The sequence below is a fragment of the Zosterops lateralis genome (assembly GCF_965231275.1).
Source record: "Zosterops lateralis genome assembly, chromosome: 1".
NCBI lineage: Eukaryota > Metazoa > Chordata > Aves > Passeriformes > Zosteropidae > Zosterops > Zosterops lateralis.
Window position 1 is genome coordinate 25826875 of NC_139762.1, and position 24778 is coordinate 25851652.

At 39.8% G+C, this 24778-nt stretch overlaps 1 protein-coding gene across 2 annotated transcripts in view; it reads left to right on the forward strand.

Annotated features, from left to right (window-relative positions):
* Positions 1–21664, forward strand: part of PPP1R9A (protein phosphatase 1 regulatory subunit 9A) — a 133168-nt gene extending 111504 nt beyond the window's left edge. Inside the window, exons 12-19 of one of the 2 annotated variants that reach the window (XM_083860978.1) lie at positions 461–618; positions 1178–1478; positions 5564–5651; positions 5750–5827; positions 8999–9197; positions 11760–11879; positions 14952–15134; positions 16079–21664. In XM_083860978.1, the coding sequence (XP_083717104.1) occupies positions 461–618; positions 1178–1478; positions 5564–5651; positions 5750–5827; positions 8999–9197; positions 11760–11879; positions 14952–15134; positions 16079–16291 (1340 nt within the window). In that variant the 3' untranslated portion in view covers positions 16292–21664. The remainder of the gene's footprint in view (positions 1–460; positions 619–1177; positions 1479–5563; positions 5652–5749; positions 5828–8998; positions 9198–11759; positions 11880–14951; positions 15135–16078) is intronic. The other variant, XM_083860979.1, reaches the window with a different exon arrangement.
* Positions 21665–24778: the final 3114 nt, after the last annotated feature.

Below are 24778 nucleotides of genomic sequence, written 5' to 3' on the forward strand. Positions count from 1 at the left end.
GTTTCATTGTTCCGTTTTTTATATTAAATAGTTCTCCAGTTTTCTTGTATCACCCAATGATGTTTATGCCCTGGTGGAGAAGAACTCTCTGCAGGCCAAGCACATGCAACTCACTCTGAAGGAGTCTCAAGTGGATCTGCTTTCTAGGCTGGTACAGCTGGGTTTGTGTGGTCATCTGTGGAACAGTGTTCTTAATTCTTAAGTACCTGCAGTTGATTCTTTGCTATGCCCTTGCTGAATCTGTACAGATAAACTTGTTTATGCAAGTAACTTTTTCTATGGAGTACTATAGGAATTATGAAGGTACAGGTACAAGTAAAATGTATCTTTACTAACCTAAATGATTCTATGATTCTGTGCAAATGCACACACTTGCAATTGTTTGTACAAAGTTCCTTTTCTTAGAAAATGTAATGAAAGATCCTGCTGTTAAACAGTTTCAAATCATGTCTCCATGCAGATTTCAATGAAGCAGTTCCAGAAACAGAGAGACTGGACTCCAAAGCACTGAAGACTCGAGCTCAGCTCTCGGTGAAGAACAAGCGGCAGAGGCCTTCCAGAACGCGGCTCTATGATAGCATCAGTTCAACTGATGGGGAAGACAGCCTGGAACGAAAGGTGAGAAGGACTCTACCTGCTCTTTCAGGATTCCTATGGAGTGCTAGATTGCCCCTGTAAGTCATTTCATCCTCTGTCTTTATCCTTTCATTGTAGCACAGGCAGTATTTATTCCTCTGTGGCCAGTCTGCTGTGAATGTCCTTGAGTGATGTGCGAGTTCAGTCTCCTTTTGAGTCAACAAACTTGTTTTTTGTGGTTCTGTTGTGTTTTAACTGGAATCCTGGTCTTTTTGATTTACATCTGCTTTATAATGCAGAGCGGGTCTTTTCATTTATGCAGGAGGTGAAAGGAGCTTGAATTGTGCATTTTTCTATTAATTTGTTACCACGATTGATAAAATATTTGCTCACCGTTTTGTCCTAATATGACTTTGTCTGAAAGCAAATACCAATAAACAACTCTGTGTATGGTATCAAAGGGTAATGCCTTGAACTGCTACAGCATTTCATACAAATAGAAAGCTAAATAATGAATAAAAGAGTTGCATGTTCAAAGTAGATCTTGCTCTGTTTGCTTACTAAGTGGTATAACGTGCTTTATAATCTCTTATACCAACAGCCATCACACAGTTACAGTAGTCCCATGCACATTTCAAAATCACCACTGCCCTTATGCATGAGAGCATCCTCACCAGCATCAGATTCTGGTGCTTCCTCCCTCTCCCCCGTGGCTAGCAGTGCAGCAATCTCACTTGACAACCTAACTGAAAACCAAGAAGAAGAACAGCACCACAAAGGAGGTGTCCTTTCCCTGTATGCTCGGGGAGACACTCCACTTTCCTCTCCTTCAAAATCTGGGCACAGCTCTGAAGCATCTCCTTTGCATCACCCAGCTGGCAGGAATGTTTTACAGGATAAAGGTATTACTGTTTCTTTTACAATAAATTGATGCATCATTTTGCTCACTTAACAGCTATCTACTTTATGACCTTTTGTTGTGCAGTAGTACCTTAACAACTAGAAGGTCATTGTCTTGTAATTTCTTTTGCCTAACAGGAAATCAAAAATTTTAAAATGATCTTGTATGATGGTATAAGAAAAGGACAAAAATTAAAATGGGATAGGGAATTACTTTCTTTCTTTTTTTTCTGTCTTTCTTAGAACTCACTGAAAAAAGGGGGGAAAATGCCTTTAAGAAAATGATGTCTTGTGGGGTTTTTTTTTTAAATCGTTATTTGACCTTGGGACACCTCCATATTAGAAACTTAATGCTTAACACAGGGCACTCACTCAAATAATGTCATTTTGGCACTGCTAGATGATTATTTTGGAAGGCATGGAAAGGAGTGTAAAGCAAGAACAACAGATTGTAGCTTTTAATTGCTGAGAGGGGGCAAAGTCTAGGTTTAATGAGAGGTTAGTGTCTGGAGATTTTTGATTTACGGGAAAAAAAAAAAACAATTTCTGGGGAGATTGGCCTCATTGTTACTAATTTAATTCAGATTCTTGAAATGCTAGGTGGATAAAACAGGATGCAATTGTATATAGCTCAGGTATATGTCACGGATACCAGTTTATTATTAGAATTAACAATATGCTATGTCACAGAATACTGAGCTGTCCTTTTCAGATGCATTATAAAGTCAGAATTAGCATTTGACACTACTTCAGCATTCTTAGCAATGCATCTTGCATTCTCAAACTGTCACATAAGCTAAGGTACATAATAAAAATTGTTCATAAGTGAAGGATGCAGGAGGACGTCTAGGTAGGTTTATAACAGACTTCAGCTTGTGTGTGAAAAGACTTGCTATTGATTTAAACCTGGGGTTTTTTTCATCTTTATACAGGGCTTTCACACAGGTTCATAAAACACAGTGTAATGAAACTTTACGGAATTTAGGATACGCTTATATATTGCAAGCATTTTTACATGAGTTCTGAAACTGCTAGTTGTAACTAGCAATTAAATTGTTAAGGATTAATGTTAAATTGTTCAGGATTCCAAGTTAAAATCGATATTTGAGTTTTGCAAGTAAAAATAAGAGTGTGAACATAAGATTGTGACTTTACAAACTCAGCTTGAATGTGTGATTGGTTTGTTGGGAAGTCCTAAATCCTGCATTTCCAACTGATGTATGAAAAATACCTTGATAAAAAATTGCTGGAAACTAACCTTGTAGTGCAAGGAATAGGGTGTTGCATTCCACCCACTGTGTCACTGCTTCCATTTTTGGTTTGAAAAACAATCTCTGTCTACATACTGCTGTCATGCTTTCTTCTTGTGACTGTTAGGTAAACAGGAACGCTTTTGGGTGTGTCCAATTCTGCTGAGTAATGTTAGAATTAACCAGAGCAATATAATTTCAAGGTGAAAAAATAATATTTAATCAATCCTACAAAGAAAAGAAATATACTAGAGCAGTTGTTTGGCAACAAGTGTTGCAGCAATGCTATTTTAAATGACTGTTAATTTGGCTGTTAAACTCACACAGCTCAGGAAATAAAAAGAGGTGCTTTTTTTATGTGTTCAGGTGGGGTTTTTTAGAGATGGAAAGAGAGCTTGCTCTTCTCTGAGCACACACATAGCCATGGGTTAGTTGCTCTATAGCAGAAGTGAATGTTAGCAAGCTCACATTTGTCTTTTCTTCTCTCTCTTATGAGATCCTGCAGTGTTGTGGGAAGGGCTGAAATGGTATTAAATTAGTTTCATTGCAAAATGATGAGCTTATAACCACAGCTTTATCATATCTGTGTGATGACTTTGTTTTCTTCAGTTCTGCCTGGTTTGTGCAGCAGCATCATCCTTTGATAAGGCAGCGAGGTGACCGCGGTGGGCAGTGCCCACTGACGTGAGGCTGCTGCGAGTACTCTGCGACCATGGGCAGGGGACTGGGGTCTGGTGTCTTCCACACCCATCACCACACATTACTGCAGCTTTCAGCTGGGGGCTGGAGGTGGTGGGTTAAACAGCTTCTGTGTGATTTATTCTGAGAAACCAGCTTTCCCTTCTCTGAAGAACTGCAAGGAGCTGGGGAAGATGCACTCATCCAGGGTGGCCAAAGTCCCCTCCTGCCCAGGCAGGGCACCTGTGGCTCTGGTTCTTGGTCACTGCCATGTGCAAGCATTCAGAACTTCCTGCATGCAAGACCCTGTAGATTCAGATCCACACTGCCACTGAAGCTGGTTTTGGGACCTGGCCTGTCCATTCTCCATTGTGTTCCATAGCCAGCACAAATATTTTCCTCAGCAAGTCATCATTATTTAAAGGGCCCTGGCTGGCCCCAGCTGTGTGAGAGGAGGGTCATAGGGATATGAGAGCTCAAACAGAAATTTCCTATTCCAATTAGCTGCTGTGTATTCCAGTTGAGCTCTACAGGCTATTTTTTTCTACTACAGCAGCAAAACTTCCATCTACTAAACACTTTAATTATTTGCCCAACACAAACCCACTGTACTTTATAATTTCTTGACTTTCATTAAGAAGTTTCTCAAAAAAACCCACTACCCCTTGCCCTGAAGCCGCATTTACCTGTGAATAGCTAGTGTTAAAATAAATGTTGCAAGTTCTAATTCTTGCGACAATTTTGGCAGTGATTAAATGAGAAGTGTGCATTAAGGGTGAAAGAAGAACTGTAAGAGGAAACAGGAAAGAAGTATGCACAGAGTAGGATTGATGCAGAGTGTGCATTGCCTAAAGTTCTCCTCTACCTCCTTGAGGAATGGATTCTTCTTCAGAGGCTTCATCTTGCTCTTGTAATTCTTCTCATTACTTTCTTTTGTTTGCATTTTTGGAATGAGATTGCTTGTTAGTTGTTCTTGAAAAAAATATTTTTTTTAACATAAGGACTTGTGTTGGTGGAAATAGTATGGCTTTTAGTGTGGGTATTGCAAAATGCTTATTTTCCTACTTTTCGAAGGATTTAGGAACCAGTTAATTGCACATTAAATTTTTTCCTCAGATGAAAACTTGGGCAGATATTATCTGCAAATCAGTGCACAAAGTTGTATACACACAGTTGACTGTCCTGTGATAGCGCTCTAGTATTTTGGGTTAATTTTGAGGTTTCAATGTAAGTCAGCAGCACTAGGAGAGATCCACAAACCCAGCAGTGGTTCCAGTTAAAAGCTGCCTGTGTCTGAGGTCATGTTGCAAAAGCCGCCAAACCACAATTGACATGAATGACTGACCTTGATTTGCTTCCTCTGGAGTATTCAGGAACACTCTTTATGGTCAAGAGTCACTGTGTCTGAATTTTTGAACTACTGTGTGTTTTCTTTTAGCTTCCATATAGATTTCACAGGATGTTTGCCAGACTCAGATTCATTGTTTTGGCTTTATAGGTTCTGCAGCCTGTTTCCTCTTTAGGATTTAATAGCATTTGTAGAAGAGATCAAAAATTGATAGATGCCTCAGGGCAAATTTATTAACAAAGCTACTTTTAGGTTTTGGGGGAGGTTGTTGTTTGTTTTTTAAATCAGAATGGTTAGATTTTAGGTTACATGTTCAGTTTAACAAAGATGTTCAGGCTAAACTGATTGACTATTTCATAGCATGTCCATCATGAAAGGTACCCTTGGCTCCAAAACTGAAAAAATAATTTAGCAGTCATTTTGGAAGTAAAGCATACATACCAAATGAATTCTGTAAAAAATAAATGTAAGCAAACTACTGGTGTGTTTAAAAATGGATTCACTGGAACATTTGCTATAAATACATTATTTACTTACATGTATTTGTTCAATTTATTACATATTCATTAAAACTCAATCAATATTAACTTATTAATTTTTAAATTAAATTAAGATTTTTGTGTATTTTTGAATTGTGAAATGATTTATTTTTATTCCTGTTCACAACATCTTTCTAAAAATGAGAATTCCCCTAATTAAATTGCGTACTCACACACATGTACATGTTTGGGTTCTAATTACGAAAAGATACACAAAGTGTTCTGGATGGAAAGTAATAATGTACATTCTTCCATGTACAAATGTATCCTAGATGGCGCCACAAGTGCTCACGCAGCAAGAACAGCTAGCCCTACTATAGGGCATACAGAAAAACTAAAGCGAAAACTTGCAGATCTTGGGTAAGCATTTTGTTATTTAAAATACTTTTTCTTCTTCATTAAAAGGATTGAAAGTAAAACTTCTAAGATGTTTCCTGATATTTTTAATATTCTTATAGGGCTCCCTTGAGAAGAAGTTCAAGCAAGGGCAAGAAGCGGAAAGAGAAAGAAGCTATTAGGGTGACCTATGGCAGTAGGTATGGGTGAGAGATTGAGGATGCGAGAAATTGTGTGCCAGAAACATTGGAAAAACCTAATCATCCTAGCAGATGGAATATTAACAGTCCCACTGACTTCATAAATAGGTGTTAAGCTTTGAGATAACCTGAGCTTACAAACCTAGATTCCTTGGCTCACAAAAGACTAACATATAATCTAAAGATACTTGGAGGTTTATAATGTCATAGAATCATAGAATTTCTCAATCTGGCAGTGACTCACAAGGATCATCAAGTCCAACTCGATCACTGCTGCTGTTGCATCCACTAATGGGATTTGCAGAAATAGATTTTCAGAGCAGCCCTACAGGATGCACCCAGTCAGTTAATAATATCCATGAACCAGAAACTTTGACACAATTCTACTTTTTTTTAAGCCCCTAGAGTGAGGTTGAGCAGCAGCTGTTCACTGCAGCTTTGCAGCACCCACACTAGGAATGCTTTCAGAAGATTTGTTTTTTTCCTGAAGATAAACATCTTAAGTTGAAAAATAGGAAAAATGCTGACTGCACGTCACATCAACAACTTTAGGCAAGGAATTGTGAATTCCTTGTGAGATCTGATGAGACAACATCACCAGCATCAGAACTCTGAATAAATAAATGAACATTCACAATGAGAGGAGGCAATCTTCTCTGCAAAAGTTAGTGTAGATTTTTACTGAAGGCCTCTCCTTACATACCTATGAGTCTGACGAGATCACAGCACGATGCCTGGTTCCAGGTATGAAAGACAAAATAAAAGCAGGAGGGCTAAGCAAACTTACTATGTTCCAAAAGTCTAGAAAGGACATAGCAACTCAAAAACTCTGCCCATAAAACAATGCAAAAAACCCTACCTGATAAAAGAGCTATTGGAAGAAAGCAAAGTTTGAATGCTATTCAGAAAAACATTGTGGTGGACAATCAGTATGTAGCCATTTGTGCAGTTCTACTGACAGTCTGGTATATGGAGACCCAGTGACAAGTACATTGTGTAGCTCCATAAAATCAGAAAAGCAAAAGAAACCTTCCTTACTCCCTGAGGCACACTGTGCTGAAGTGCAGTGTTCTGTCTCAGCATACATTTTTACATTTGTATTCTGCAAATATCTGGCAGGATCTTCAGTGATCTTAGGCAGCAGTCATCACCTCTCTGCTGGTGTCAGAAAACCTGTCCCAGTGCGTCTGCTCGCAGCTGACATGGAGTCAGTGATACTCACTGCTGGGTTTCCCTAGAGACAGGGAGAGCTTTCTTGAAGCCAAATCTCTACACTTCATGTGGCTGTGAGGCAGCTAGTGTCTTTACCAGGGAGTTAGACATCATGCAGCATTTAGATACCAAGCCACAGAGTAGGGGGAAAGAATGTGTACTTGTTTGTAAGAACTTGAATGACCCTTATGCCAACACAGGATGTTGCAGATGTTTGTGAGATCTCACAGGTGTCTTCCTTAGAGAGAGCAGATCTCAGTGTAGAGATCAGTTGCTTATTAGTCCATGTGGTAAATCAGTTCTTTGTGTTGTCTCTCAATATTTCTTTAATACAGATCAATATCCCAATTACAGTTGCTAAAAGTAGAGTTTAATACTGATTTCAAAGTTTAAATTTGTGAGCATTTATCATTTTAACTCAAGCTCTGTTAACTGGAGTGTAACTGTTTCAGCCTAACTTTTTAAACAGCCATTGTCACTTCTTTTGTTAATAACTCCAAAGAACTTGTCTCAGAAGAAATTTTCTCTCTACAAGTCCAAAGCTGTATAAGCTCTTTCAAAGAAGGAAGATGATGAAAAGACAGCATCCTGTTATAATTGTCCATTACAGCAGCTGATTGATATAGAATTAATTGTGTTGTCAGATGAGTGTTGCATGCATTATTTTGCCATTTCCAGAAAGTAGCACTCAGGATGTGTAAATAAAATCCCAAATTATTTCCTGAAACTACCACCAATGCTACAGATATGAAGAAATACCCCATTTAAGTAAGGAGCATATATTTCCCTGCCTGAAGTTAGATTATTTGGGCAACAACATTTGTGTTTACTTTCTACATTCAAGCAAGATTAGAGGATGAGAGGGAAATAAAGGGCTGAGTCAGATAGACCCAGTCAGATAGAAAGGTCAGATCCCTCTTTCTTCAGTTGCTAAATGGAGTAGGATTGTCCTTCTGCTTCCATAAGTGAGTGTCCTTTGACAGCCTTACTTTCATCCATACAGAAAAGAGGCTTCACAAAGTACGTGGTCTAGTGATTATGTTAATAATGATTTAGAAGCTGTCCAGAAGGTAGATGTTGAGGGAGATTTACCTACGTCCCATTTACACATGGCTGCTAAGAGCAGTGGGATTTTTATGCTCTGAAACAGTAATACATATGTTGATGTAAATCATATGATTCTATGACATATGCATAAATTCTTGGAGGCAGACACTTTGCATAATTATTTTTAGTTTACATACTGCACTAATGATATAGTTAGGAAATAAAATTTAGACATTTTTGTTTATAAGTGTTACCTTTGCCTTGATTACTGCAAACTTGCTTATTACAAAGAGAGAATCTGATGAAATTCTATAGGTGTTTCTTTCAATTTTCTATATCAATAGAAATATATAAAAATATCAATATTTTAAATATCTGATTAATTTAAAAGCAAGATAATAGTACTTCATGTGTATGTAGCTGTTGTAACAAAGGAACATCTCCATAGATGGATAGAGATGCATCTGATTCATTCTGCCTGTGCTCAAAATCCAAGCCAGATCTTCTCTGGGACCCGGGGCCTGCTTGGGTCAGTGCTGAGTCTAATGATTTAATCATGCTGAGATATCACTGGTGCTCAGAAATGCACAAACACAACGTGTAGCTTCTTCACAGGAGCTGGTTCTCACCCGAATGGTGGGAGTACAGGCATTTTCAGCTGGCATCTGTCTCCATTTGCTGGGTGTATGTTGTCTTAAGAACACTTGAGTTAGAAAAAGAATGAAAAGAACATGCTTTTTCTCTTTTGCTGAAAGAGAGATTTCAGGCATGCCCCTACCCAGCTGCATGCCACTCTGTTCTTTAGTCACAGCTACAGGGAATGTCACTCTTTACAGTTAACTGCCTCTGTGGCATTTTGTTTCCTCTTCTTTTATAATCTAATGCATATTCCTGCTCCTTTCTCTTAAACAGGACTGTCAGAGAGCTGCTGCAGAAATCAGCAAACACTAAATCTTTAGCAGAGCGATCCTCCTCTCTCCCACACTGTGTACCATTCACATGGTATGGAGAGAGCGGCAAGGGATCCAATTCTTCCAGCAACCTGCCATCGCCTACCAGCTCAACTGAACCCTCCTCTGAAAATTTAAGCCCAGCTAAAAAAGGGTCAAAGGTAGAAAATAAAAACTACCTTATTCCCACTGTGTCGAGTAGCATAATTGGCCTTATGATTCTGGAAAAAAGAACAGGCCAATATGTGACTACTACAATAAACAGTGCATGGTGTTCATTGTATGGTAACAGCCCATCCAAACAGAACATCTCTGTCATTGTACCATTCCCTGTTCTACCTTTTTTGCTCTGTCTTAATGTACATTATTCCAGTAAACTAACTGTGGTGTGATGTACTGTAACAAAAGCAAGTGGTGCCAGTGGAAATTAGCATTTGGATCCACTGAACAAATGCTAGATTTGTGTATTCAGTTATAGATTTTTCTTGATTTTTCAGGACTGATAGTGGGAATACCTGTGTTCAAATGAGGTGTTTGCAAGTGAAGAAATGCTGTATGCTGTCAGTCATCTTTTTTCCCCCAGTAATGAAATCTGTTTGCCATGCATGCTGGATGTTGGATTTAATTCTCTGTATAAAGATGCTTGAACTGTAAATATGAACTATTGCAATTTAATACATCTGTGTGATTCCTTTCTATGTGCATGAATGTTTCAGCATGACAATTCTTTAAATAACCCTTATTTATAGTAACATACTTAGCTTTTTCATGTTTGTTTCCACTTCTGGAAAACATTTCTTTGCCTTTAACTTCTTATGACTTATAGCAGTTGATTTTTTTATATTGGTCTGGTAAAAAGAAGCAGACACGGTTCTCAACTTTGTATAGGAATATGAATCAGAAATCTCATTTCTCTGTCTTCTACCACCAAATGCATGATCATAATAGCAGTTTCCACAGGCATTTCTTACTTTTTTGATGCCAGAAGCTGGTGATACATTACTTCTGCTGTGCACTAGGCTGAGCAAAGTCATAGCTGTTCTTGTGTTACCTGGCGGGGAGAGCAACACAAGGCTTACAGCAGTCCAAATCAGACTGATAGAGAAGACCACCAATGAAAACTCTGAACAGAAATTATTTGCTTACCACTGCTCTTTTAGGGCAAAAAAAAATTAGACCAATAAATTCTATTTACATATTTAAACAAATATTGTTTTAAAATAGTTTTCAAATGGGGAGAGAAGCACACCCTTTTAGATAGTATTAGGTTGAGGTGGGGACCATCCTAATTATTTCCAGGCCTTGGCTATCTTGTGGTTTTGCTGTAGAAAATTAAATTTGAAAAGCTTAAAATTATTGTAAAGCTGAATCTTGCAAAAAACAGGGGTGAAAGAAAAATCAGAGTACTTAAAAAAGAAAAATATGTTCTTCACACAACAGGAGGTAGAGCTGTTGAACTCCTGGCCTAAGAATTGTGTGTGGGCTAAGGAAGCAGCTAAGGAAGCTGCTCAGATTTTCTTCTCCTCTATAAAGAGCTGGGGAAAACAGAACAGGAATTCTAAATGTAGGTGAGAGAAAAATAATCACAAAAAATTCTTATGTTCTCTGTAAAGTTTGCAGGCTCTTAAATTAAGAGTTTCTGTACTGCTATTCAGGCTTTCAAAGGACAGTCACGATACGAATATTTAGTTGGATTTCCAGCAAAACTAAGAGGACCAGCACTTGATATTTTTGGTGGTCTCCATGTTTTCAGAAAAGAGAGGTCAAGTATTTGAGGGGGGCAGATAGAAGGATAACTTTTTTAGTGTTGTTTTTATTGTTTCACTTTCTAAAGTGAAGGTCAAAGATTAATTGGATTTAATACTCATTTAGATATTAGAGAGTAGAGGTCTCTCTATTGTCAAGTGTGTATTCAAGTTAAATGGAATACCATGGTGTTCTTAATCTTTTATATATTTTGGTTTCTTCATTGTTCTCCCTCTAGTGTGAAATACTTGTTAATTTTTGTCTTATTCTAATGGTAATTTTGTTGCATTCCTGAAAAATATGTGTCTGCTTTTGCTATTATTTGCTGTAAGATGTGATGTGTCTCATTGCATTGTTAAGAAAAAACAGGGTTTGTTTTATGGTTATTAGTTCAGGAAATAATATTCAACGTCCAAAGGTATTTTTTTTACTTTCAGTTTCAGGTTTCTTCTAAAGGCATAGGCAAAGAGGGAGGATCCTTTCACTTTTCCAGGAGATTATTTGGGACTCAGAAGTGGATTCACAGGATGTTCTCCTTACTCTTCCAATAGGAGTTTTCACTTCTCTCTGTTCATTAATTCTCTGTCCTATTCTTTGTGCTGCTGCCTGTGCTACGCTTCTCCTGAGTATTTGGAGAACAGTAAATGCTAGTGATAAACCTGCAGAAGCAGTAATTTAGCTCCAGGATGAGAGCCAACATCTTAAGAGTCTGGAAATTGCTTTAGACACTTTTGTTATTCATTGAGGCATTAAATTGGCAAAGGTGTCTCATGAAGTACAGAGTGGTAAAAATACTGTGCATTCTATAAATAGTAACACTATAAAACATTAGACTTCCTCATGTGTATTGTGATTGGTTTGGTAAATGATTGAAATCACTCCTGAGCTATGCCAACATGGAAAACAGAAACCAAATTTCCTTTTTAGATGCACCTAAACAATAATTTGTTCATTCTTACTCCTCTTTTTCTCCACAGAATTTCACATTCAATGATGATTTCAGTCCCAGCAGCACAAGTTCAGCTGATTTGAGTGGTTTAGGAGCAGAACCTAAAACACCAGGCTTCTCACATTCCTTAGCACTGTCATCAGATGAGGTATGTGGATGAAACTGTTTAATTTTGGAAATAGTTGTTTTCTTTTTCCTGTGGAATCTCACTTGATTACTCAAAGGAAAGGCTTTAGACAGTAGGATTGGAGAAGGAAATTCATCTTGGTTTCTAAATTAGGACTTTTCTTGTTCATATAATAACACCTTAAAATAATGCCTTGTGGTACTGCTGTAGGGAAGTGGAATGCGCCTGGTGTCCTAAGAGATGCTGTATCCTCACACGTGCCAGTACGTTTTTTCTAAATATGTACGTATGGACATAGATATAGATATAAATACATTAAACTAGGCCTGAGAGAGTTTTGATATACCAAACATACAGTATGGTTTGGTAAATGTAGTTGAGATGTAAGGACCTTCACGTACCCCAGTTGTTACCCTGGTAGAATGACGTGTACATGGAGTAATTGTGTGTTACTGTACCTGAATGTACGTGTATTGATTATAATGTGTATGTCTTCATCCACTCTGCATTCTTTGTGCTTGTTTTGCACAGTGGATTTGAAGTCAATTGCTCCAAACCAGAGTTTTTTCATACAGTGATAAAGTAAAAAGGCATTCCTAACACTGTAAATTGGTGACATATTTGGGCTGAATATAATGTATTGAAAATACTCTTCTTAAGATACTAGTTTTGTAACTCAGTTGTGGGTGAGGTTTTATGATTTGACAGTAGCTGACAGCACATCCTGTGGAGTCAGGAAACTTGTGCATTTATTCTTTTACAAACACTCCATAAGAACTTCAGGTTTTTCATGTGAGATTTGAGCCAGATTGTTTTTACTAGAGAGGGGGAACTTGAAGTATCTATGCCTTCTATACCCTTTTTTTGTTGTTTTAATGATAGGTAGGTTTTCTATTTCTGCATGGTTTACTTGGATTTAGAGAATGAGAGCTGCTCTGTGCAACTCTATTTGCCAAATTGCAAGTCTACAAACCCAGCCATTCTTTTGAGGTTGCTTTTACTGCAGGTAAATAAGGGCAAGAATTTATAACAAAAGGAGACAGCACAGAGCTCTGCATATGCTGTAAATTACTGAAAATAGCAAAGTCATCACTTGCACTTTATTTAGTATTAGTACTATCTTGATAACACATTTCATTATCTTGCCATGTTTAATTCCCCTTATAATATGTATTTGACTGTGGCAACGTCCTGTTCTGAGTGGTATTGAATTAAAAGCTTGAAAATCCTTTCATTTTGTGTGTTCAGCTCTCTACGTTATTACTTCTAAAATACCAAGCCTGAGCAGGTCCATAAAAATGAATGTGTTTTCTCCATCCTCTGCTGTGTGCCAAATTGCTGTCTCCAGATGAGGCAGCGTGTTCAGCAAGAGCTGCCCTGGAAACCTCCCCAGCCACCCTGGCCAGGGAGAAGGCTGATGCTGCTCCTCAGCCTTCCACAGAGCATTGCTGTGAGCACTCCTCTGCTCTGGCTTCCCTGGGAGCCCCATCAGCATTTAGAGAAGATGAAAAAATGGAAGGATAGGGAGGGAACCCAGTTCTTGCAGCTAGTTGTCCTCTAGTTAAGAAGATTTTGCTCTTGGAAATTGGAGCCATCATAGAGGTTCCCACCAGTTCTAGAGTATCAAGACCAGGAACTCCAAAGGGGTTTCACTGATGCAGTGTCGGATTTAACTGCCAAATCATGTGTGTGCTGAGCTTTCAACATAACCTTTTTGCTTCTGGAAATAATTCTTTTGAAAGAAATCTTGTTGGTTTTAAGTAGCCATGTCTTTTTGCAACTCTTGGTGCTGCCGTTGCCTGATCTTAAATTTACATGCTGTTACATGTTTGATACTTCATTTCTATAATGCTTTTCTTTCCCATTTCTTTGTTGCTCCCTCACTCAGAGCCTGGATATGATTGATGATGAGGTGAGATACTAGTGTGCTGTTGTGGTGAATCGCGTGACCGTCACGTGGCAATGTACTGTCTCTTTTGCAGAGTCACATTTCCTGTCTTGTGGTGTTGTGTGGCAAACACTTTTGTTGGCACAGAACACACAGATGTCACTGGCTTCTCTTTCCTTGTCTTGAGTTGCCCTCTCCTTGTTGCTGAGAGCTTTCAAGACGACAGCATAGTGCACTTTTTGTGGTATGCTGGAAGCAGGAGGAGGGTCAGTATCAAAGCAAATCTGCCAGACCAGGCATCAGCTGTGCTGAGCTCGTGCTGGCAATAGGAGAAGAAAATTATAGTGTCCAGCCCTGACAACTGGACAGCCAGAAGCTGAGAGAGCTCCCAGCATCATCTCAGCTGATGAAAAAGCTGTTCTAACAGCAGACAGCTGCTGCAGCCTGTAGCAGCTGCTTTGCTGACTACAGCCAAGACAGAATAGCTTTTGTTCCAGGCCCCACTGGCATACCCGTGGGTGGAATTAAGTGGCAGAGCAAGGACATGGGTCTACTCCAGCAGTTGACACCACACTTGCCCTTTTTGGTGGAATTTGTGCTCTCAGCCACAGCAGCACAACGTGGTGAGAGCAGGGCCAGGGCTGTGGGATCACTGTGTGTTCCGTACCACTCCTCTGTGCCATCTCATAAGTCTTACCCATAGACAGTATCAGTCTCACTAGCTGTTTGATATCATCACTTTGAACCCTAGAGTGGTTTTCTGAGGGTTTTTATTTTCCCAAGTTGTTCTTTTCATTTAATAGCTTAAACAAATAATAAAGATCTGTGAATGAGCCCAGGAAGTGGAATGTGCAATTCATTGCATCGTGTAGAAACCTGCTAATTTGAAGGAAAAAATCTTATGAGGGAATGGGAGTGTACATGGTTCGAATTGTGCCACCTGGCCATTTCAGTCCCTGCTTGGGTTAAGAGGAATGTCAGTTCTTTTTCCTTCTATGATTCTATAGATAAAAGACTTTTTGGGTACCTTGTACTCATTTTTAGGTGTCTGGTTAGATAGAGATGTAATGTAGCAGTGTGAAATTGTTACTGTAGTTCAAAGGTAGTCCAGATACATGTGCTTTGATGCCGGCAGTTTGTACAGAAAAATGTTGTTAGTCATCTGTGTTACCTTTTAGTGGTAATGTGGAATATTTTTGTCACAGATCCTCGATGATGGACAGTCTCCAAAGCACAGTCAGTGTCAGAGCCGTGCTGTTCACGAGTGGAGTGTGCAGCAGGTTTCCCACTGGTTGATGAGCCTGAACCTTGAACAGTATGTGTCTGAATTCAGTGCCCAGAACATTAACGGGGAGCATCTCCTTCAGCTGGATGGCAGTAAGCTCAAGGTAATTAACTGACTGGGCTTCAAAATTAACTATAGTATTTTTCATCACCTTACATCATTCCAAAGGCAGTTAGAATTCATCCAGAAAGCAGCAAATCCTTGTCCATGGAGTCATGATAGGCCGAAATAATAAATAGAAAGTATAAAGCCACAGCAACACTTTAAGAACTTCCCATATATATTTGTATTCAGAAGCTTCAGAAAAGCAAGGCATTTGCTTTGTGAAAATTCTTGGTGCATCTAATGTACCCATATTTCCATGTGCAAATCATACAGCAGTGTGCCCAAGTGGTATTTGCATGCACATATTTCTCACCCAGCTCTATTTTGTGAAAGGGCAATTCTGAGAAGACAGTGGATAGACATACATCAGAAGTAGCAAGGGAATAATGAATTAACGGGATATGGGAGGCATAAGCTGATACCGTTGTAGTATGTTAGAACTAAATACAGTTTTGATGTATAAAGTATGCATTGTTTCTTGTAGTAAAAATATGAGCCAACTTCAGTCAAAAATAAAAGATGGACTTGCAGGAAGCTCAGTAGATCCCAAAGTCCAAGTTTGGTGTTTCCTGTCTGAATTTTTTGGTGGCGCTTCAGTAACTATAAGTGTCTTAGAAGACTGCAGGTGAACTTTTGACTAAGACACAGCAGTGAGAATTTGAAGTCTTGTTCTATGTGGATTTAGATGGTTTCAATAAAGTAGTTTATTTGCCTTATTTGATCAATGAAATCAACATTGGTGGTGGCAATGAGTCTCATTCTTTAATATTCTAGAAGTGGAGAGCATGAAGTGTATTTGCACATCAATGATGTATCTGAGTTTGTGATGTATGCACTTTGTTGTTACAGTCTTCTAAGAAGAATTATTACTAAAATATGAAAACAAAACATGATAGATAAAACCTTAAGAAATTCTTTTAAATTTTGTTTTCCCCACCTCAGGCTCTTGGTATGACATCTTCCCAGGACAGAGCAATTGTTAAAAGAAAGCTAAAGGAAATGAAAGCATCCTTGGAGAAGGCTCGCAAAGCTCAAGAGAAAATGGAAAAGCAAAGGGAAAAGCTTCGAAAGCGGGAGCAAGAGCAGCTGCAGAGGAGATCAAAGAAAACAGACAAGTGTTCGTCAGATGCAACAGAGGGCACTAATGAGCAGTGATAAGCAGAAGTCCTGCCGTGTTTGGCAAGTGGAGGCATGTCAAGGAAAGAGAAACTCATATCCACTCTGATGCCCCTTCAGCTTTCTTGAGTTCATCACCCAAGATTGTGTACAGAGAGACGGGGCTGTACATAGAATGACTAGAGAAATTTATATTGTGTCGTTTTCTTTCCTGCATATCCAGTTCACACTCGTTGCTGTTGCCATGTGAAACAATCCCAGCCCCTCAGTTTGTTCTCTTCTTGTTGACAGCTAACAGATTTCATTTTTGTGTGGTGGTGTTTCCTTCCAAAGTACTCTTTTTGTTGAGCTCTGTGTGTTTGGTCACTTCAGTAACCAGCATGATGCCGAGGAACATGTCCACTGCTTCACCTCTTCTGAATAGGAAGGCCAGTCAGTATGGTTGGGGAACATTTCTTCAGCTGGGTAAAAGGAGTTGTGCTCTGTCTGATAAGATTTGACTTAACTTTCTAACTGGAAGTTCGTCTTCTTTACAGTGTTTGGATACTCAGTTCAGTCTGCTGGAGTAAGTTTCACCTTGCATCATCTTCACCTTTAAGCGACACTGCTCTGAAAACTGTTCAGTGACTTCTTATACACTGGAGATAAAGACAGGAGAGTCAATATTCTCTCCCTGGGTAAGGGACAGGAGGTGAAACTCCTTCTGTTAACTGTACAATAGTCAATCCAGGAAGGAGGCAAAGCCTTAAATGGTTATGTGGGTTTACACAGAAATCTGAGGATAACATTTATCCTTTAGATATCTGAGCAAGGATGAATTTCTAACTAGAGCACAGCGCATAAATCTGTATAAATTTTATTGTGCTCCCAGTGTGTAGGCAACTCTCTTACAGCACACTCCGCTTTGTTTTCCATGTGTTTCATACAGGAAACTGGGTTTATTTTGTTTCAAGTTGGTTTTTCCCCAGGAAAAACACCACATCTTCAAATTCATTCTCCAGTCAGTAAGCATTTTGAGAATAAGCTTTGTGCTGTGCTATTATGAAGCTGGTATTAGAAACAATTGTCAAACTTCAGTCTGCTGTAGAATTTCAGTTTTTACAGAAGTGCACTTTAAGAAGATGAAGATGGGTGATTCTGGATAAAATTAAATTCAGTACATTGCTGTTAAGGTCAGTGCTGCCATGGAGGTGATGGTTACTTAATCTAAAGTTTCCATGTTTTGACTCTTTGGGTTGATATATTTAAAGAATATCCAACCAAAACCTGAATTTTTGGGCTTTGGCTGTTGAATGTTTTGATGGCTTAGCAGTGGTCATAGTTCAGGGATTTCTGGGGTGTGTGAGGCTGTGGATGAAGCCTGCTGTGTAGTTTTGGCTGTGACAGAAGCAGTGTATGATGTTACTGCCTCAGCAGCAGTACTGAACTATACAGTATTGCTTCAAAAAGATGGACAGACAATGGGCAGATCTCCCCAATGAGGAGCTGCAGGCATGAGCTGGCTGCTCTACAGTCAAAGCTGGCTGGGTACAGTTGAGAAACATCACTTCCCACTCATGCAGCCTGCAAGTGGCAGTCTTCATCTAGCTGTGCAAACCCAGAAATTGTTTAAGATGGCAAAGTTAGAACCTTGAACTTAAAAATGCGCCAACCTAGAATTGAAAATTCCTCTGAAGGAAATGTGTGGTTTAGTTCGGCTTGGCTTCTCTTCTACTCTGTACTTTATGGCATTTAGATTTCTGTCTGCAAAGTTCTCTGAAGCTCAGATTTGGAACACTTAGGGTGCACTGTTAATAGTTACATTTCTTTTGATCCTAATAATGTCTTTGACATGTAAAATGGTCTGTAAACTGAGAGAACTTAGTTCATTCAAAATTAATACGCAACAGATCTACTTAGCATTAGCTTTATTTTTCCTTCCAAATCCAATTTCTACAAGTTTTTGATGTATATTTTATTCAGATCTAAAATTGAAATTGCCATAAAAGATACTTGCTGAGATTTCTAAAGGCTTGTGATACTTTTCTTGAGATAAACCACCAGCAGCAAAATACACCTGCTAACAAAAATTACACATTGCAGTAAATCCTTCTGTGTTCAGTCATAGGAAAAAAAATTTACAAATGTTTAACAGCCACATAAAACTAGCATTCTTAGAGTAAGAGAAGTTACCTGGAAGAAACTGGAAATTTAATATTTTATATACAATGTTGATAAATGCATTAGATGAAGATTTTCTTTTTAAATTATGTTTACATTGCAGTAATGTTTATGTGGTTGTATATAATAATGTAAGGTGGTGTCTCTGTTTTATTTTCTTTTTTTATTTAGAAACCAGAGCAGACTGCTTGGCATTATATATTGAGTTTTCATTCTTGCTTCTTAGAACAATGCCTAGTTAATCTCTTTGTAAATCATGTTCTTACTCTGCAGAATAACTGATTCAGCTTAAGTCCTTTAAGTATTCAGGGGATTTTTACTGCTTTGGGATAATGATATTTTGTTATTCTCAGACTAAAAACATCAACAAAAATTTAACTTAAAAAACCTAGTGGCTTACATTTAAGTTAAAACCATTAAAATGAATTTTGGTCAACATGTGAAAACTAAGGAAATGGAACAATGACAAAAGTTTTGCTGTTCTTTCTGTGATAAAAGATTTATGTGGTTCCTTTTATGAAATATGGCAATTCAGTCTTGGGAAGCGCAGAAATGTCACTGGATAAAAAACGTGAAGCACAGTTTGAAACTTTTCTTGCTGTTGTATAGGACCTTTAAAGTTGTGTTGCAATTTTTTCCCCCTTGTATTGTTTATGACTTATAAGAAACAACACATGGATGTCTCATTATTCTTAACTTAAACTTCCTGTAAACCAGTGCTAAGTCAGACTAATGTGGGGCTTAATGTAACAAGAAGAAACAAATTTTCTGCGCTAAATGGTTGGACAGCCTTTCTCACGGTTTGGCTCACCTGCAGGCATCATGTTGCCTACATTGTGTATTTATTTGTAGAGCTAAGGCTGGTTTTTTTAGGCTGACTTGCCTGGCCACCACTGAACTGCTGTGCAGGCAGTGCGGTGTTTCCACACCTCAAGACAGGTGCTTACACCTAGGTGACTGCAGCAGGCTGGCCCAAGTTACCTTCTCCCTGCTTAGGGTGGTAGGCCAGTTCTGTAAACTCTAGTTCTGCTCATTGCTGCAGTATTGCAAGTTGTGAATATATAGAGCCTCTAAAAAGATGAAGAACAGAGAGTTAGGAAAAAGTGGAAGTCTCAAAAATAGAAAATTAAATACACAATACTGCAGGTTACTTTAGTCCCAAAACCCCTAGTGCTTATACTGAGACTGTGAGGAGAGCAGTGGCTCGCTGTTCTGTTCAAATCAGCCAAACATACTGACATTAATCACTTCCACCTTGTATCTTCGCAGTACTTCACAGGCGGGTTGCTGCACCCATGCAGCTTCCTGTTAAAACTGCTGTTGGGTTTCAGTCTGCCCAAAGAGAGCAGGGCCAGGGGTTGAGGAAGGAGCTGTACCCCTTCACTGCAATGCATAGAGAGTTGCTCGCTGCCTGCATTTCACTCAGCAGGTCCTGGTGGGGCCTGCTGGGAGTGGAGCCTGTTCAAGATCGTGGGTTAGAATTACACAGTGGAACAGAAGCCAGTATTAAAAAGCTGGCATTAGATGTTTGTATTTCAGTGTATACAAATACTTCTGTATTTTTTCAGCTTCTCAAAATTTTTTTGTAATGGCATCTTCTTTACTACGACTGTAGTCTGCTGCAGGGATACCACAGGAATTGAGCTTTTACTAGAATTACTGAGCAGCTTTCCTCTAAAACTTGCCAGCCCTTAGCTGTCATTGACATTCATCAGAGGTGCTTGACACTTGAGATAAGGGTTCCTCATACTTTATTGCTTCCATCAAAGCCTCCTGTCCTCCTGAGCTGCTACACCTTCACCTCCTGGCTCATGGACTGGTAAGAGATGGGCAGTGTCATTTTTGAGAATGAATTGTGTTCCACTTCTAAGAGAAAAAAAGAGAAAGAAATGCTTCTCTTGCATGTGGTGCAGAATACTGTTCTGCAGTAGTATGGAAGAGGATCATCGTGTAGTTGGATATCAGTATTCTAGCAAGGAAATATGGGGTTTTTGTGGTTTTAATCCCAACTTCTATTGGAGCACTTTCAGCAGTTTGTTTCTGAGCAGGATGACAGGTGAAATCCAAGGAGGCTTGCCTGCTCACTGGAGTGGAGTGTGGGTCATCTGCAGGTGGCACGGTCCCTTTTGTTAACCTCCCTGTGGAATTTACTGGATTTTTTTCTGTACCTGTGAAACTGATTTTTCAAAGCTGTAATATCTTAGTCATGACATTGAGCCCTCCAAACCCTCAATATCAAATGAGCTTTCTGTTACTAACCAGCTGTACCAACTGGTACTTTTGCTTTTAGCATTAAGTAATGATTTAAAAAATGCACATCTTACAGGAGGATTTGGTGGTAGTGCCTTGGGCTACCTGTGCGGATTGTGTTAAGAGCAAGCTATAGGGTTTGTGAAACCTGCTGATCTTAGGCAGGTCTCTTCTTCCAGAGAGGTGAGGAGGGCTCACAGCTCCCAAGATTGCATCCAACCCATGTAACTCAGGAGCCTGGGGCTCCTGCTGGGTTTCCAGTGGGAGCTTTGCCACTGCCACCGGTGGAAGTGGATTTGGGCCCTGTGCAGAAATGTTTGAAGGAAGGGGAATCTCAGGGCACCAGACCTAAGGAGTAACCAGCCCATTTGGAACTGAAGAGTGCACAGCGAACATTTTCTGGCTCTATACGTTGCCATTCACATGCACTCAACGACTGCTTTCATATTCCCCAGTCATGTTGCAAAGGTATATCACTGGTCACTGACAAGTGTTACACATATTGCTAGAAGACCGGGCAGCTAAAAGACTAAAATGCACTTTGTTTACTGTAACAATTGGCTTCTTACATAGTTTCATTTTATATGGTTAAAGAGATAGTTGTGCTTCAGATTTTTTCCTTTTTCTGTTCTTTTTTTTTAAAGAGGTCAAATGTATTCAAAAATGCATGTTATCCTGAACTTTTTGTTTGTACATCTTGGTGTCTGATCACCTGCATGAAGGACACAGTAGTGCCATGTCTGAGCTTGTTCTCTTGTGCTTGGTTGATATGAACTTCTCTAGATTGTTGAGTTTTCCCCAAGACAACTTTGTTTAATATTTAGTTATTGGGAGACATCAAAAGAAAACATCAAGGTGGCCCTTTGTTTTCTTACAGTTGAAATACAAACAACAAAGCCTTGTGGTTTAAAGTTAATTTGTTAGTGTAAATAACTTTCTTGCCAATGAGTATTATTGTTGTTAGACAACGAATGCAATAAAATGAGAAATCCTGAATCTTTATTAGAATTTGTAATGAGTTCTCACTTTTCTGCCCTTTTCTTGGTCACTCCAGAAGAGATAATAATTGGTGAGGATGACCAAACAGCTGCATGGGTCAGGATAGGGGGTCAGGGGAATATGTACCTTGCCCTGTTTGTTCTTTGCTTCCTTTTGCTCAGCCAAAGATTATTTTGATCCCAGCTCTTGGCCAAATTGGCATGATTCATAAGGCTCCAAGTGGGTTTCATTTACACTCTGTAACTATGTATAAAGAAGTTTTAAAAAAAGATTAAGAAAAAAAATTATCTTTTTTCTTCTTATTCAGATTAAATGTAGCATGCAGTCTTTTGCTGCAGGTTGATGTAAAAATAGTCTATTTTCCCATTGATACTGGTCAATTGTGTTTAAAAGATCTGGATTAGTTTTGTTACATAAAAACATTTTACATTCAAGTGTAGGTTAGTTATAATGGGCATTTTATACATTCAAAGTACAGCAGTTCTTTTACTGAATGTGTTTAATATGTCTTTTATTTATTTGATTTTAGTAGAGCATTAAGTTAGGGAAAATCGAAGGGCACAGACTGTGCAATTTGTGTAGTCATTTCAGTGGATTTACATCTGGCAGAATCTAGGCCAAATAACTGTGCACTTAATCTGTCTAACCCAGTTTGTGTTTCCCAATGACTGAATCATAACTCTTACCTTCCACTAATACGGCCACCAGCTGTAAGAAGATAAAAAGAATCCTCAATTCATAAAATTATTATCTTAATTAAAATAGATATAGTAAGAGGCTCCAGTTCCACAACTGACATGTAAAATGTGTCTGCTCAACAGCTCCCTAGGCCTGGAGCAAGTTGTCTCAGATAGCTGCAGCTGGGTTTCGGAAATGCCCAGAACTGCTCCAGTCTCTTCAGCATGTTAAAGATGATGGGTTATGCCCTCCTGGGGCATGCAAACCTAGATTTTCTGTGTGTGGGTTATTTTGTAATTGAGAGGCCAGGCTTGAGCTGCATCTTCCACCACTGCTGTTTCTGCACTGAGGCTGCCAGGAGGTTGGAGCTGTACCCCAGTGTGGCTCTTGCGTGCTGTCTGTGTCCCGCCCAGCACCACCTGAACACTGGTGGCCCGGCTCCAGTTCCCACCTCTGCACTGCAAGCCTGGGATACCTGTGGAGGAGGCTGGCATGGGCTTCCTGCCCTCCTCGCCGCAGGCAAAATGTTGTTGTCAGTAAGAGAAGATAGCTATGATGTCTCTCCTCTCAAATGTTGTAGGAAAAGACAAGGCCCATGGTTCAGTCTATAGGCAGACCGACAGGACAATCTTCAGCACAGGAGTAGTTTAGAACAGAAAAAAAAAACAGTGGTGAGGCAAGACAGTCTTGACTTTCTGAAAGGCCAAAACCAATTAAAAAATAGAAGTTTGACAAGATCCAACAACATGTAGATTTCCTCATCTGAAGATGTTTTAAGCAACAGTAAAATGTGAAAATAATGTGTTGATGGGTTACTTCTGCACTCACTGCTGAGGGAAGTGTCTGTTGCCCTTTCACAACCACAGAGTAAAGCCAGGACCTGCAGTGACTGATTGGCATTTCATCTGTGTCACTGCCGCTGATGCGGCTGTACACTGATGTGTGATGTAACTCTTTAGAACATAGCACTTCAGAGCAAAAACTGGCACAATCCTAGAATAAGCACATTAGAATGCTAGTGCAAGCCACCAATGGCTAATCACAAATGAGTGAATAGCCCAACCTCTCGTAACTGTGAGAACTTCTTCAGAGCAGGTTCTTTCAGCTTGGGCTCTGGGAACGACTTCTGTTCTTCAAGGCTGAAAATGGATTACAAGTTCCTGTAAGAAAGTGCACCACTTAGGAGGGAAGCTGAAAGTGTCCTGCAGGGAGAGAAGTTACTAAGGAATGAGCGGGAAAGCGAGAATTAGGTAATGCCAAAGTACAGCAAAGGGATGAGACAAAAGCTGCCCTCATTCAGGGCTGGCTCTGCTCTGTAGAAGGGCTGCACGCCATGGGCAGCAAAAGACTCAGAACTGTGATCCAGACAGATGGATCCTTGTCACCAAAGCCTTCATAGCCACACAGTGAAGCCTGGGCAGTACTCAAGTCCTCAGACCAACTGAGCATTTTGGAGCAGAGCTGTAAGCACAGTTTCTACACAGACCTGCTAATGCAGAGCTGCCCCCCAGAGACAAGTCAATTAGCTGTGTGATTAACTGACACCCAAGTCTGCCCCTCCAGCCATCTCTGACCCCTGCAGCATGTGCTGTTTGGATACAAAACATCACAAATACCAGAGACCACTGTTGGTACGTGGGTATGTATGACCTGTGTGCTGTGGCAGCAGAGGGAAACTGCTGGCATTTGGAAGGGCCAACATGCCACTGCCTGTTCTGCAGCCTTACACAACTTCTTCTTGTGTCTGTTCCAGGGACATGCCTGGCAGTGCCAGTGTCTGTGCCAATGAGCCAGTGGCAGCGTGGGGGCTGGCATGGAGCAGAGGCTTTCTGGGGGCAGGAGGTGATGTGGCAAGACCCACACCCCACTCAGCTGTGCAGAGGAAGTGGGGATGACCCCATCCTTCCTATACAGCAACACAGTCCCAGCCACAAGCCCTTGCAATGACTTCCTGCTCATTAGAGCTGTCTCTTTGCTCTGGAAAGGGGCACTTATTCTTTTCCTACCAGTGGGTGAGAACCATTAGGCTTGTTAGAAAGGAAAGATGCAGGAGCCAAGAGGTGTCAGTAGACACATCTACTGTTCAGGGCCTCTGCTCACCCAAACCTCAGCCTGCAGTAAGTACTGCCTCTTCTCACTCAGAACAGCAAAACACAAAGGAGGGTTTGCACATACTCCACCTCTTATCTCAGTTTTTGGGCCACTACAGACCAGGTTATTTGGTCTGTCTTAAAGCCATAAGCTTTCCTGTGTTTTCTGGACTTTCTATGTACTCTTCAGATTAGAGGGGCTGTGGCTGGTGCTGGAGCAGGCAGCAGGAGGGAACAGCAAAGCCAGCTTAGCAATCAGCACTCAGGGACTGGCTCTTTCTCCACCCATGCCTGCACTTCAGGAGAAGCCTGTCTTTTTTTTCTCCACAGTGGTGGAAACTGAAGTGAG